Below are 13,709 nucleotides of genomic sequence, written 5' to 3' on the forward strand. Positions count from 1 at the left end.
TATTGCATTGCCACAGAGATGGAGCTGTTGCAACAAGGCAAGAAGCTGTGTTTTATTCATGCACATAAGCTACGTTTCATTATCTGTATATGATGCTGTAGTGATCTGCTGCCAACTCCATTGAAAGGGCTGCCAGCCAAAAGAAGTTGTTTCTCAGCTTTCTTCTATTATCTCTTCATGTCATCATGATTGTTGCCCTTTGACTCCGTAAAGTTTTTCCTTGGTTTTTCGAGGGATGACCTCACAATGAAGATAAAACACTCTGCTGCAGAATTAGGATAAAAATATTCAGAAATTCAAAAGCTAGCCTCGGCCCTAACCTCCATCCTGACTTTGCAGTTGAATTAATTTCCCCTCGTCAAGTGCAGAGGTAATCAGTCTGATTATTTTTTGTGGTTTTTAAGAGGTTCAACTGAACTGGCATTCAGGACTGTTTATTTGTGTCTCAACCAGGCTCTACAGCCAAGAACTATCGCTTTAAAAGACACAAAATTCTTCTTCTTTTTTGAGTCAAAGAAGAATTCTGTCATACCTGATCCAATGTTCCAATGCCATTTATGTATAAAGTCAAATCTTCCACATATAACATGCTATATACATGCTGTATTTTGAATTGAAATGATTGGTTTTAATGGTGCGACCGTTTTCTGGCTCCACCGGTGTCGCATTCCCCGGTATCATGGATTTTCAAGCCTTAAAGACCAGCTGTAATCACAGGAGACATGTAATCAGTCTGCAATTGGGCTGACATTTTAATCACATTGGACTGTATGTCCAAATTTTCATGAGCTTGACATTTGAAAATGCAAATAACATGCTCTGTGCACAGGAAAAGGAGAGGAATGAATTACCGCCTTTGACAGTGTTCCATGAGACAGGAGTGGCAGCAGAAAGGCATTTTGTATCTGAAAACTAAGAGTGGAGGCAAATATGTAAATTACAGAATGGGCAATTGTGTGTTCACTTGCTGCAGTTTTTGGCTTAGTTTCCTGAATCAAATGATACCCTTTGGTTATACCCTTTTAATTTTTTGGGAACTACCAAATAGGTTATACTATTTTTTACTTTGGCATTTGCCATGGTATTGGTGGATCACTGAGAAAAGCAGAATTGTTCGATCTGCCTTACCCATAATCCAAATCAATTTGCAAGGCAGATGGCACTCCACCCATGAGTCCAGTTCCTCTGGAGTTATGCCAATCAAAAGGAAGCGTTCTCTTGCCACTGTTGCCTTGGGCTTGTTATTGAAGTATTAAGTTGGGTATTGTAAACATTCACAAGATACTAAATGAAACCTTTGACCATTGAATGTGAGCCTCACAGTGTATATTAAATGTGCTGGTTTCTTTTTGTCCCCATGCAGTCAATCAGAGAAGTGACCGGCTACGTGTTGGTGGCTCTCAACCAGTTCGATTACCTTCCCCTGGAGAATCTCCGGATCATCCGAGGCACAAAACTGTACGGGCATCACTACTCTTTGGCGATCTTCCTGAACTACAGGCGGGACGGGTACTATGGCCTGAGGCAGCTTGGCCTACGCAACCTCACAGGTATGAATGAATGAGTGTGTGTTGACATATTAAATGAAATGCATAATCCACATGCCAGTTGCACTTTTACAAGTTTAATAAAGAATATTTTGAAAGCATGTATACACCAGCACATCACATATGTTACAGCAATATTGGTAAGCCATTGGAGGACTCATTTTTAACTCCCACAGTGCATCATTCATAGCACTTTTTTTGAGAGTGAGGGGTTTCATTTTGCAGCATACTGCCAGATACATTTTCATTTCCCGCACCATAAATGCTTATGTTTGACTTGTGTTACACCCACATATAAAGCTTTAATAAGGCCTTTTTAATTAAGTCACAAAATTGGAGCTCAACTTTTGAAGTCATGTACCCACTACCCTGGCAAATTAATCTTCTGGTTTGCTGTACAAAGGGATCAAATGTCTGTGAAAAGTCCTGTTTTCTATTTAATTACATTTTCTGTTTACACACAAAAACAGGCGTCTTTCATGGTGTCGTCTTTGGAAGCTGTTGTGTTCTATGTAATAGCTTTTCCCTTTTCTGTTTCTTTTAAGAGGGCAAAAGCTGAAGTGGATTTCATTTGTAAAGGGTAGCTCATGTCTGTGTAAACTCTATCTTAATATCCAATCGTTGAGTCATGACCTCAGCATCAGTTAATCTTTGCCATTTTGGAGTTACCCAAAAGATGGTGTGACCTTCCAAATCCAGTCAGAAAAATAGAGGCAAACATCTGATACAGGCTTGAAAATCATCTTTAAAAATAACTGCTTTACTAGCTTCCAACTGAATCACATCTCCTTTCACTGCTCCTTAAATAGCACCATTAGCTGTACAAGACATGCATCTAATTCTCACAGATGCAATGGCAGCCCGCCTGCTAAAAGGTTCACTTTTTTTCAGCACATCAGGAGTCAGGTGCTGCCTTTTTTTTTCCTTCCGTCTTGGCGACGGCATTACCATCGCTCCGGGACAGAAACGCAGGCCGTCGCTGTAGAAGCACTGGCTGAGGGACAGCTGTCACATACAATCTGAGTGGAAGCTGTTGAGTTCAGTCTGAGGGTCACTCTTTCACTTTTGCAGCATTTGTTTTTCTTGCTCTATTTGATGCCATACTGTCTAGAATGACGATGGTGAACAGACAGAAGCTGGGATATGAGATGAAGGTCATTAAAGATCGCCAAGAAAGATGATGTTGTCCAAGGCTGTGTGAGACCGTGCCAACTCTCCGGGAAAGAGTTGAATGTTTGAACTTTGAGCGTAGCAATGAACAGCAGATTGGACTTAGTTTGGATAAGTACCATGTTGTATCCTTCCACTTCCATATTTTGCAATCGTATAGGTTCTGTTTGTTAACTCCCTGCAGACAAGACCTTGAACCAAAGAATGTGATGCCTTTTAAGGATTCTTCAAGGCATTTTCATGGTCTTGGATCTTGTCAGATTTGGGATTGATTCGTTTAAGTACAAAAGATAGGACGAAGATTGTGTTGGGCTTTCATTTGAACAATTATGATTTTGTATCCATTCACCTTGCATATTTGAATACCTGAAAGGTTCTATTTTTAATAAAGTAGAAAATGTAGCCTTTTGAGTCTCTACATGGTACTTGTCTTGTTTTTGGTCCAATTGTGGTGATAGGTTAAGCAAAGTACATTTGACAAAGTTTAAATTGGACTTAGATTGGACTTTGAGTCCTGATATCCCTCCACCTAGCTTAATTTCAGAGGTGTAGTTGATAATCCTTGCAGACATGCCATGGAGAAGCAGAAAACATGATGCCATGTACAAATCTCCTCATGGCAAATTGATTGTCTTTCATCCAGTCTTATTTTGGAGACAAATTCCTGGATTTCATCATGGCAGAAACACTGGAAAGGCGTACTGTTCCTCCAGCAGGAATGGAGCTAAATCTTTTGGAGAATCTCACGATGGCCAAAGGGGAAAATCCTTTCCAAGACATATCTCCTCAAAGTACAGCCAAAAAACAAAGACGAGCTATTGAGAAGCCTCCAATTCTGCTGAGAATGTCTTCAAACAGAGGTATCGGAAGTAATTTTTTTCTTAGGCATATAATGATTCAAAAACTGCTACATGTACCACCATTAAGATTAGTTTTGTGGCATGATTTTGCAGAAGAGCATGCCAGAGCTTGCAACAAGGAGTAGTACCCAACTGTGCTGAATCCCACCATGGATTGACCATGTGGCGTGTGTCCTAAACTGCCAAGCCACCAGGACGCCTCTGCTGTATTCCGCCTTTGTTGTATTTTGCCAGAGGCTTCTTCTCTGGCATCGATCCGTCCGCTTTACACCGCTCTTCTGTGGGCATTGCCATATATCCTACATCTATCCAAGAGGAAGCAAATTAATATTAGTGTAATACACTCTTGCAGATCTGACATCAACTTTTCCCAAATACAGCACAAATACAGGAAAGTTCAGCAAGCATAATAAAACCCTGGGCATCCATACGTTAAAAGAGAAAACCCCATAAGTGTTGAGAAAGTTGGACAGCAGGAATTCATCTTGGGCTCTTATGCCATTGACTTTGCCGTTGTGTTTTTGTGATTGATGCTGGGGGATCAAATGGTGATCCATATTAAAGCACATGACAGATTTAGTGTAATAAGCTGCGTTTTATGGAGTCTGAACATGATGATAAAGGACTCCTGGGAGTTTTAAGGGCATGCTGACACCCTAAGCTGGTAAAGCAGTAGGGGCGCCTTCCACTGGGACGAGCTTTGTGTGTAAAAATGAGGCCTAAGTGCACCATTATCTCTCTCTGATGCATGATAGGTAACTGGTTTTCTGTTTTTCTTTGGGTTTTGTTTCCACCATGGCTGTATCATGACTAGTGTGTTCCTATTACACCTCAAACTCCCAATGAGAGCTTTGTTTTCTGACAACCGATGCCAACCAAAGTACGATCATAAACCAAAGTTTTTGGTGATCTTTTTAGCGCTCTCGTTTCTTTGATTTCATTAGGCTTGACTTTCTCACCTTTCCTCAAAGGTATTCTGTTTCCTTTGAGGGGACAGTGTTGCATAATCAGTGTCCTTCATAAGCTTCTAGAAATGAGCCCATGTTACAGTCATTAAACTAATTTTCCCATGCCTTATAGAATGACCAACAGGCCAAAATCAAAAGTACACGTTTTGTAAAGACAGGATGTTTTTCTTTACTCGAAGGAATGATTGCATAAACAAGATCTATAAGTATCTTCAAAAGATTCTTTCTGGTTGCAGTAAGGTAGTACGTGCATTATTTATGCCCACAATGCATAATCTACAACTTCAAACTCTTCTTATTTCAAGAAACTTTTTGAGACAGTGTTGATCCTCAGAGGCAGAATTTACCTCAGCTTCACCGCTGTGATTCCAGCTCTCCACCGGCCCCCTGCCTGCCTGTCTGGCTGACACTCCACACATTTCCTCTTTTAGCACATATTCAGGGTGGGTGCCTCACATCGCCAGCCTTTTAGTCCATACCATCTGATCTCAGTGTGCCCCTATGCTGCAATTAAGCCCGATCCAACCATGCATATGGAACAGTGCTGTTCCTCTTGATTCCCTCCACTCCTCTGCTTGGCACAAAGAGGAACTTACAGAGAATTCTTTCAATTTAATAAGCTCACAATTAAGCCAGAAGGATGATTCTGCCTTCCTAACGATGAAGCTACCCAAGCACATTTGCTTAAATTCCTGTATGATGAAATGTACTTATTTGTAATTCATTCACCAGCCTATCACCATCTCCTGAGGGGATGTTCTGTATGTAGGTATGTGCGCACCGCCGGAGAGCGAATATCTCTGGCGTTTCCCACATGCACACAATACATTAAACAACAGCTTCACTGCAACTCTATCCCTGTGTGGATTCACTACACAGTGGGAGCCAACAGAAAGCGTGGAATTCAATTTAGCCGTGGAATCTGCATGCACACAGCTGCCTTTATAGTAGCGGTGTTATAGCAATCTATGTTAAAGAAACCCCCCTCTGATATCGACATGTTCAGCCTCACCCGGCAATGCCCCCGCAGCTCTTGTACACCTTAATAACATCTTACACATATACACAACACATGCGTCAACAGCCACGAGCTGTGTGCGTGCACAGGACATGCCTCGCTAGACACTGCAGCGCTAATTACCCCATGCAGCGCTGCAATGATGATATTGCTCACCATGCGCCTCTCAAAGCTGATGAGCTGATGTATGAAATGGTTTACATTTCCTATCTTTGCTCAAGTTTTGCTTTGTTAGTGATCTTCGTCTGACAGTGTTTTTTCTACCCTGTGAAATTACCCATTTGGGTTGGTGCCAAATGGCTCAGTGTGCCCCAAAGAGAGCTCTGACTCCAACTTCCCATCTGGCAGCAGTGCCCCCCTAATGCTCATGCGCAATAAGTTAAGAATCCCCTCTTTTATTTTTTTCCTATGATCTCTTTGCCTTTTTTCACCTATTATGCTTACTTAAGGCTCTCCGGGACTGTCGTGACACCGCCATGGCTTCCCAGCCTGGCAACAACCCAATCTTCCCCTAATTTAGAGCCAATAATTCACCGTGGCTGTCTTGCTAATTGCGACGTTTTTCATGAGTATTTTTGAATGCATTTAGGCCAAATTACCAACAGCAGTTGCTGCTGCTGAGAGGGATTGATTAATAGACTTCATTATAATTAACCCCATGTGCGTCTTCATTTCTAGAGCATGACTATTGTTTTAGCGCTTCACAAGCATTCTAAGCACTTTCTCATTTCCACAGTCACTCTGCTTAGCTGGATCAGCAAAACACATGAAGAGGATTTTTTCATCATGAGGAAGGAGAATTGCAGAGTGATCATCAGAGGGAATCAAAAGATATGTAATCTGCTCACACTGCTATCTTCGACAGTGTCAATATGTATAGAAAGGCATGGTTTTAAAATGGTTCTGTTCAGCTGCACCAATAGTCTTAAGCAAATATTGAGTTTTATTAGAAACAAGGAATGTAAAAAGTCTCTTTGGAAGGGAGATCTTCTCCCTACCGAGAGTTAACCAACTTTACTTCTCAAGTGTTCAATTCAAAAGTGTCATAAAGGCTGAATTCGATCCATACAGTAAATCCCTTCAGTGGGGAGTATAAAGATCCAGCACATCAAAGATATTATACCCTCTGCTTATTTGATAAAAGAGCCGCGCACCTGAAAAGAGATTCCTGCAGCACCGCATGAAGACACCTGACTGATGTTGCCTTTCAATGCATCCATGCTCGCCTCCATTCTCAACTACTTCCACCTTGCATTCAACTCTTACATTCCACTGGCAGATTTGTGCGGAAAAAAGGGCAAATCCCTACTGATGAAACAGAAAAGGGAGGCAAAGGGAACCATGGTGATTGTGTTGGGAATGTCTGTAGATGACTTCCAAGGGCACTTTATTTAACATAAGGCTTATGGTGTGATCCCAAATTTCCCCTCTTGGGATCAATAAAGTACTATCCTATCCTGATCTCCAAAAACTGGTGTAATTACAGCAAGATCAAATAGAAGCGAAAGCGGCTAATGCTAATACCCAGTCCGACTCCGGACTGTTATGAAGAAGAGGGAGAGTAGAGGGATGGGGCCCATTAATAATGAATGCAGTGTCATCATTAAGGCGGCAAATGATTAAAACATATCTCCCAGCTTCAAACACTGCTTTGCTAGTCCAGAAAATGCTGCAGCTGTGGATGTGCAAAGCGAGAGAGCCCTTCAGTCTACTTGTGAAATAAAGTTTTTTCTTTTTTTTTTTCTTTCATCTATTCCCCGTTTTTTTTTTTTTTTTTTCTTTCGGAGTGTTGAAACACCACAGCACCCGCATTCCTTTTTGAAAACAAAAACCATTCCAGATTTATGTAATGGAGTGAAATCTACTGATCTGCACAGACGTTTCTATTACGTGAAATTTCAAGTCAAATACTCGGGTTGTGCAAAACCTACATATACAGATACTACAACAGTGAAAAATATAATAAAGCATGTCAATGAGAGTTCACTGACAGCCAAGATAGTGCGCTTTAAGTCAACAACCTAACAGAAAAATTGAGTGCTTCCTTTTAAGGACACAGGAAGTATTGTCTTCGCTTTGGAAAGTTTCTTGGTTGTCACTCAGTTGTACTCTTGCATCAACATTATTTCAGTCCATGAATTTCTTTTTTTTTTTTACTTTTTAACAGACAATGATAGGATTGTCTTTCTCCTGTAAGTGACACAATGTCATTTCGAGAATACATAACCCAAAATAACCTTCCAAATGGAAGACACAAAAAACAACATTTCAATGTTTAAAAAGGTGACATTCATTGAAAAGCAAACACACAATGGGACATTGTTTTCTGTCATCTCTTTATTTCCCTTTTCCCTTTCTTTTTCACACTTGAAGTCAGTGTAATGCCTTGTCTGTGCTCAGTTTTATCTGTCAGCTGTGAGGTAGGTTTTTTATTTTCAAACCCTCTGACAACAAGACCCAAGGGGCTCAGGGTGTTCTCTCCATTAGTGGTTGTGGCACGTCTGGAAAGAGGGCAAAATGATCTTTAATGGAATGGTAATAGTCCCCCAGGGCGGCGAGACTGCTGCCCTGTGCTCCATTCTTTGATGTTAGGGTTCACATCCAATGGCTGACACTCTGTGTTCTGCAGGTCAGTGTCGGCTGACCCAGGCTAACGAAGCTACACCGAACAGTGTAGCGCAGAAAAACAGTCCCTTCTCTGGACTACTTTGTCACAAACTTCTGTGAATGAACAACTCCCCAGTCCTGTTTCAAATATCTAATCATGACTACAGGGGAAATGCATAGTGATAAATAAATAAACCTGAAACATGCGCAGCAGTTCTAATAATGTCAACAACAATGTCTTACACCGATGTTCAAATAGAAGTCTGCCATTACCATAAACCTTTTCAACATGTCCAGTGCTCGTTCGTTCGGGGACTTTAAAGGCAGACACCTTTTAATCCTCTTGCTTTAGATACAACAGAAGCTCAAACTCCTTCACTCTGTTTAAGAGGGGACATTGTGGTCTGGTTAGGCAAAATGACTCAGCATTTCATTTGAACAGTTCTAGGAATTCCTGCATAATATATTCCCACTTAATAGCCGTGACGTCATCAGACATGCTCATAAGAGCGCAATTCACATTTCGGGGGAGAGGTAAGCACCACTTCCACTTGTCAAATTCAACTTGCTCTGAATGTTCTGAACAATGCTTTTCTGCTCCTATAAAGGGCATATTACATTTATGTTGTGTCCATATTCCTGACGAGTTATTTGTATAAAAGGTTGATGGGGGCAGAGGGGGTTAGACCTCTTCATCACCTCTTAAACCCCATTTTTGAACCTGTAATGTTTTAATCCACCTAAGAAGAGGGTGTTTTTGGTTGACAATTACGTTTCCCGCCGTTTTTTAAAATTCATACCATGAGGAGTATTGGGGCGTACCCTCCTGACACTGGAAAATATTGTATGCTTTGGGGTCTTGGCTCCCAGGCAACTTACATTGAAATTGGTGCAATTGAAGACATTGTTCTGGTGTCTTATTTCGTACCCCTCTTGAGGTCTGTCATGTAACTTTAACTCCCAAGTGCTAAACCATCAGAGTGTCAGCGCAGCCAAAACAAATATCACCGATAAATAAATCTGTCTGGAGCATCTGAACATGCACAGAAGCCTAAAGGTTGAGTCAGGAAGTGGCATAGGACCGGCTCAGAGAACCTCACTCTACATACACTGTAGAACCAGATGGAGGCAATTTGCTGGTCACAGTTGATTTGCTTGTGTGTGTGCCCGTGTCCGTGTGGCTTAAATTACCCAACTGGAGAGATGAGTGCTAGAGCTCTGTGCCAGAAAATGACAAATTGCCCATTTAGCCCATTGTAGGTGTCAATTTTAATGCAGAGGGTTAGCTCTGCTTCTGGCTCTTCTTAAGTATTATGCTCTGTGAAAATGTGTAATAAGGCCCATTTTAAATTACAAAATAACTTGTTAGACGAGCTCTATGTACGTGTGCTGCTTGTGCAGTACAGGTGTCTCACACACACACACACACACATTTAATCTCTGAAGGAAGCTTCTTTTTTTTCGGTTTCTTGATCCATGAGTGGACATTTAATAAAAGGCTACATTTCAAGTTATGATCGAAGCAGCTCAGCAGTTTTACTGTCTTGATGGCTCCCCAGTGGTCCATTCATAGTCCCCTCTACATTTTTGTTTGATGGTCTGGTTTTGGGCAATTGTAACAAAACACTATTTGCAGCACAATAACAGAGCAGCCAGTGGACTGACTGACTGTCAGGGTAAGTCCACTGTAAAACAACCTATCACTGCTGTTGTAGAAAAACAACATGGGGCAGCAGTTCTGTGCTTGTTTGTTTCCTTGAGACTGAACCTGGCAATTTATTTGATGAGTGAGTTTCTTGACCTGTGGGTCACTGAGACCTATTAAAAGCTCAGTATGAAACTCCAAAAACTCATGACTGGTGGAAAGTACTTTTTTTTTTTTTGCAGATTTGGGGTTTTTTGAGCTTGTGGATTTAATTGACTTCCAATTTCCAAACTTAAAAGAACAGTGTGTAAGACTTAAGGTCAACTAATTACTTCTTGGGGTTTCCCAAAGACGTTACATTGTGTTGAATAACTGGTCCATAAAACACTTTACTTGGCTCAAGTCAAGTCTAAAAATGTAAGACCAAAATGTAGCTCAAGAGTTCCTGAAAAGAAATTCACAGACATTTCTTCTTGGTATCAAATGGCCAAAATACTTTGTGGCTGTTGCAGGTGCCCTTTGTTGCAGCACTAATATTGGCCACAGAACAAAATTGAAACTAAGCGCTAATGGGGAATCAGATTACTTATATCTTTGAAGAAGACACACAAGCTAATCTTATATTTGCAATGGAGTTTATCATTGTTCCCCCTGCTTTTTGTGATTAGCTGGATCTATTTGCGGTCATTAACAAATATGGCCAATTGGTCGAAGCAGGTCTTTAAGTAAACTTCTGATTGTGTCTCATTTTAAACCAAATGTCAACTATACCTTCAGATTTGAACAAACTGTGAAATAGTAAGTACTAGCTATTAAGCTTTATTTCAATGTAACTTCTTAACAAACTCCTTAAATTGAGTAGTTACTAGATTCCCCAGTTGTCCCCCCCTACCCACACATGAATCCACTTTAGTGTTACTCATTGACGGCCACTGCTGCCCGTTTGTTACCTTGATTAGCATTCAGCAGCGCTCTCATCTCTTTGGCTGGCTCTTTTGTTTGCCTGCGCTGATTGGAGGGCCTCTGGTTAATTTAGATGCAGGGAAGCGGTGACAGAAGACGGGGCTTATTAGGGCTATGAGCCCATCCCGCCTTAAGTGCAGAGTCTCCAGTTCCATTTTCATTTGCTTCCATTATTGAATTTGCCGGCTTCTCATTCGCCCTGATTGCATTTTGTGTCACCTCTAAAAAATAAAAATAAAAATAAATTCTGGCCCCCACCTGAGGTACTGTACCAATCCAGTGGGAAACTTTAGATATGATTGCAAAGTAATGGCAGTGAAAAGATTCATCCCAGAACAATTTTCTCACCTTTTATAAAGTTTTTTTCTTCCTAAAAGCCTCTTGAAAGGACGTCTTTAATGGAAAGAATGCATAGCAGATATGAAACTTGAGAGTCCCATTAAGAATCCATTTAGGCTGTTTCTAAAGAGTGTGGGCGTGGCTTATCAAGTTTAAGTTGGCATCACCCTGGCTGCACCCCCAACAGTTTATTTAGTCCTAAAAACACCAATTCCAATTGGTCCCATTGTTGACATTTAGCATGTAAACTTTTAATGTTAGCAGAGTCCCCTGTTTGTTCAATGACGATTCTCATACTTGATATAATCAGCCAATTAGCAGCCATTTGACTCTTCCTTTGATTGGATCGAAGCATGGATTACATTGCGTGGCTGTGGCTCAGTGGTAGTTTGGCTCATCTCTCAACTGGAAGGTTGGCGGTTCAGTCCACATGTCGACGTGACCTTGGACAAAAAAACTTCCCAAAGCCCAAATTGCTTCTGAGTGGCAAAGCCAATAAAATGCATCTGAATGGGATTAGTTAATACTGATGGGCACCTCTGCCATCAGGGTATGAATATGTAAATATGACAAACCTTTTCATGGTCAAAAGACTAGAAAAGTGCCGCGAGTCGAGTTAATTTACAATTTACTGAAGTAGAAAGTAGATTTTTAGTTTCAAGAGGCTTTAAGAGTAAGTTTCTATATGAGATTGTGATATAACCTGTAACTCTGTCGTTGGACATTGGAACTTCACCAAAGAAGAAAGTGTGTCTTTATGAGACGGACTAGAAAAGTGACAGACGGGCAGAGCAAAAGTTGGTGGAGGAGAAGGAAAAGAAGAGTAGTGATGCCAGGGATTCATTTAGCATCAATTGAAGCTATAGAAGTGGAAAAACAGTAGTGTCATCTCCGCCTCCACCTCCTCCAGCACCTCTGCAGCTTCCATAATCTCCTAATGTGAAGCGTTTTTCATAAGGATTCATCGCAAAACAATATCATTCGAGACTGCGAAATTTAATCAGGGGCTTTAAAACACAATTATGGTTATCAGGGAGGACACGGCAGCAGCAGCTTTGGATCGTGGGAGGGGGGAGGGGAAGGAAGAAAGGGGGGGGGGGGGGGGGGGGTAAATGGAGGGGACCTCCCCCGCACTGTCTGCGCCCTAGCGCTCCTCTCACATTTGTCACCGAGCACAATATCTCTTTGGCTGGCAGAGCTAATAATGGAGAAGTAAGGGGGGAAACGGGACTCTGGAGACCCACCTCCGCCTCGCCGTGAAGATCAGATAAGTTCTCCTCGAGTCAGAGGCCTCCCTGAGCCGCTGTGGATTTGCTCGTACGGTTTGTATCGTTTATAAAACACAGCGCACACACCTTTGACAGCTTTTTAGGCGTGTGAATAATGCAGCTCTTTATAAAAAAACGTGCAACTCAAGGAGGAAGATGTTCCCCCTACAGGAAAGAAAACCTGTTCACTCGCCAAAACCGTCCAGACTTCTTCATATTTTGCGCTGATTCTTTTCTTTTCATACCTCGAGGCAAAGTAGTTGCCATTTTCTGTCTCCATTATCACACCACTTATCTGCTGGCGTTTTGTTTGCCGTCTGGAGACCTTAAGAGTTATTTATGGGATTTGAAGAGTCGTTTTCACTTAAGCAGCTACTTTCTCAAACAGCCTCTGTTATTTCTTTTTTCCTTTTTTTTTCACCCCTCTTCGAGTAAACATACTCGGAGGCACTGTACCATTGGAGGGTTTCACAATTCCACACTGAGTCATCTTCTGTGGGAACCATCTTGGTTGTTTTTTAGTCGTGTTTACCTCAAATCCACGGGTGTTTTCTTTAACTGTACCGGCTGGGACGAGAAATCCACAACTTCATTTTAATTACATGTCGGTTGATTTTGGTCAAACACAACCACACACACTCTGACCCTCACACACTAACATGCACCTTACAGTATAGTAATTAGGTTTCCATTCAGGCAAACATTGTCTCCGTGCTCTGAATTCCCTCAAATTGCACAAACACTCTCACTTGTCTTCCATCTTTTTAAAACAGTCTCTTTGTTCTCTTTCCGCCAGAGTACAGTTCATTCAAGACAGCGTATTGTGGGCATTCCAGTCATAAGATGAAAGAGACTTTTACATTTGTGTGGGGAAGTCTATTGTTCATTGGGGTGCTTTATTGTTCAGCTGGTTTGAATGATCCTGTTGCAGTGCTCTCTCGTTTCTTCACATGTGCGTCTGAAGTTCAAAGTGCTCTGTGAAAAAACACAATTCAGTTGCTGGTTGGCTTAGAGGAAGACTGCTTTTTTTGTTTTTCCTCTAAATTCACATCCACAATTTTCTACTCACTGTCTCTAAGGACAGAAACTACTTCCACTGGTTATCCTAAACGCAACATTATTTGAGGGGAATTGAAAATGTTGCCCAGGACGGCAAAACACCGGCCCATTTTTCCAACTTTGCTTCATCGGCTCTCATGTGAGTCGTTATTTTCCAGTCTCGAAGATTAGTCGCACTCCCAGTCGCTGTATCGTTTGACGGTGTTCCCCGAAGAGGTTGCGCTCCAAGAAAATGAAGGCGATTTGTTTCGTTCCCCACTTCGGC

General features: G+C 41.5%; 1 protein-coding gene across 2 annotated transcripts in view; it reads left to right on the forward strand.

The window, feature by feature from the left end:
- The window catches only part of LOC109984174 (receptor tyrosine-protein kinase erbB-4), a 222,756-nt gene that overhangs the window by 131,745 nt on the left and 77,302 nt on the right, over window positions 1-13,709 (forward strand). For both annotated transcript variants that reach the window (XM_065951976.1, XM_065951978.1), the window contains exon 3: window positions 1,364-1,550. In XM_065951976.1, the coding sequence (XP_065808048.1) occupies window positions 1,364-1,550 (187 nt within the window). The remainder of the gene's footprint in view (window positions 1-1,363; window positions 1,551-13,709) is intronic.

This window comes from Labrus bergylta, chromosome 24 (genome assembly GCF_963930695.1).
Source record: "Labrus bergylta chromosome 24, fLabBer1.1, whole genome shotgun sequence".
Taxonomy (NCBI): Eukaryota; Metazoa; Chordata; class Actinopteri; order Labriformes; family Labridae; genus Labrus; species Labrus bergylta.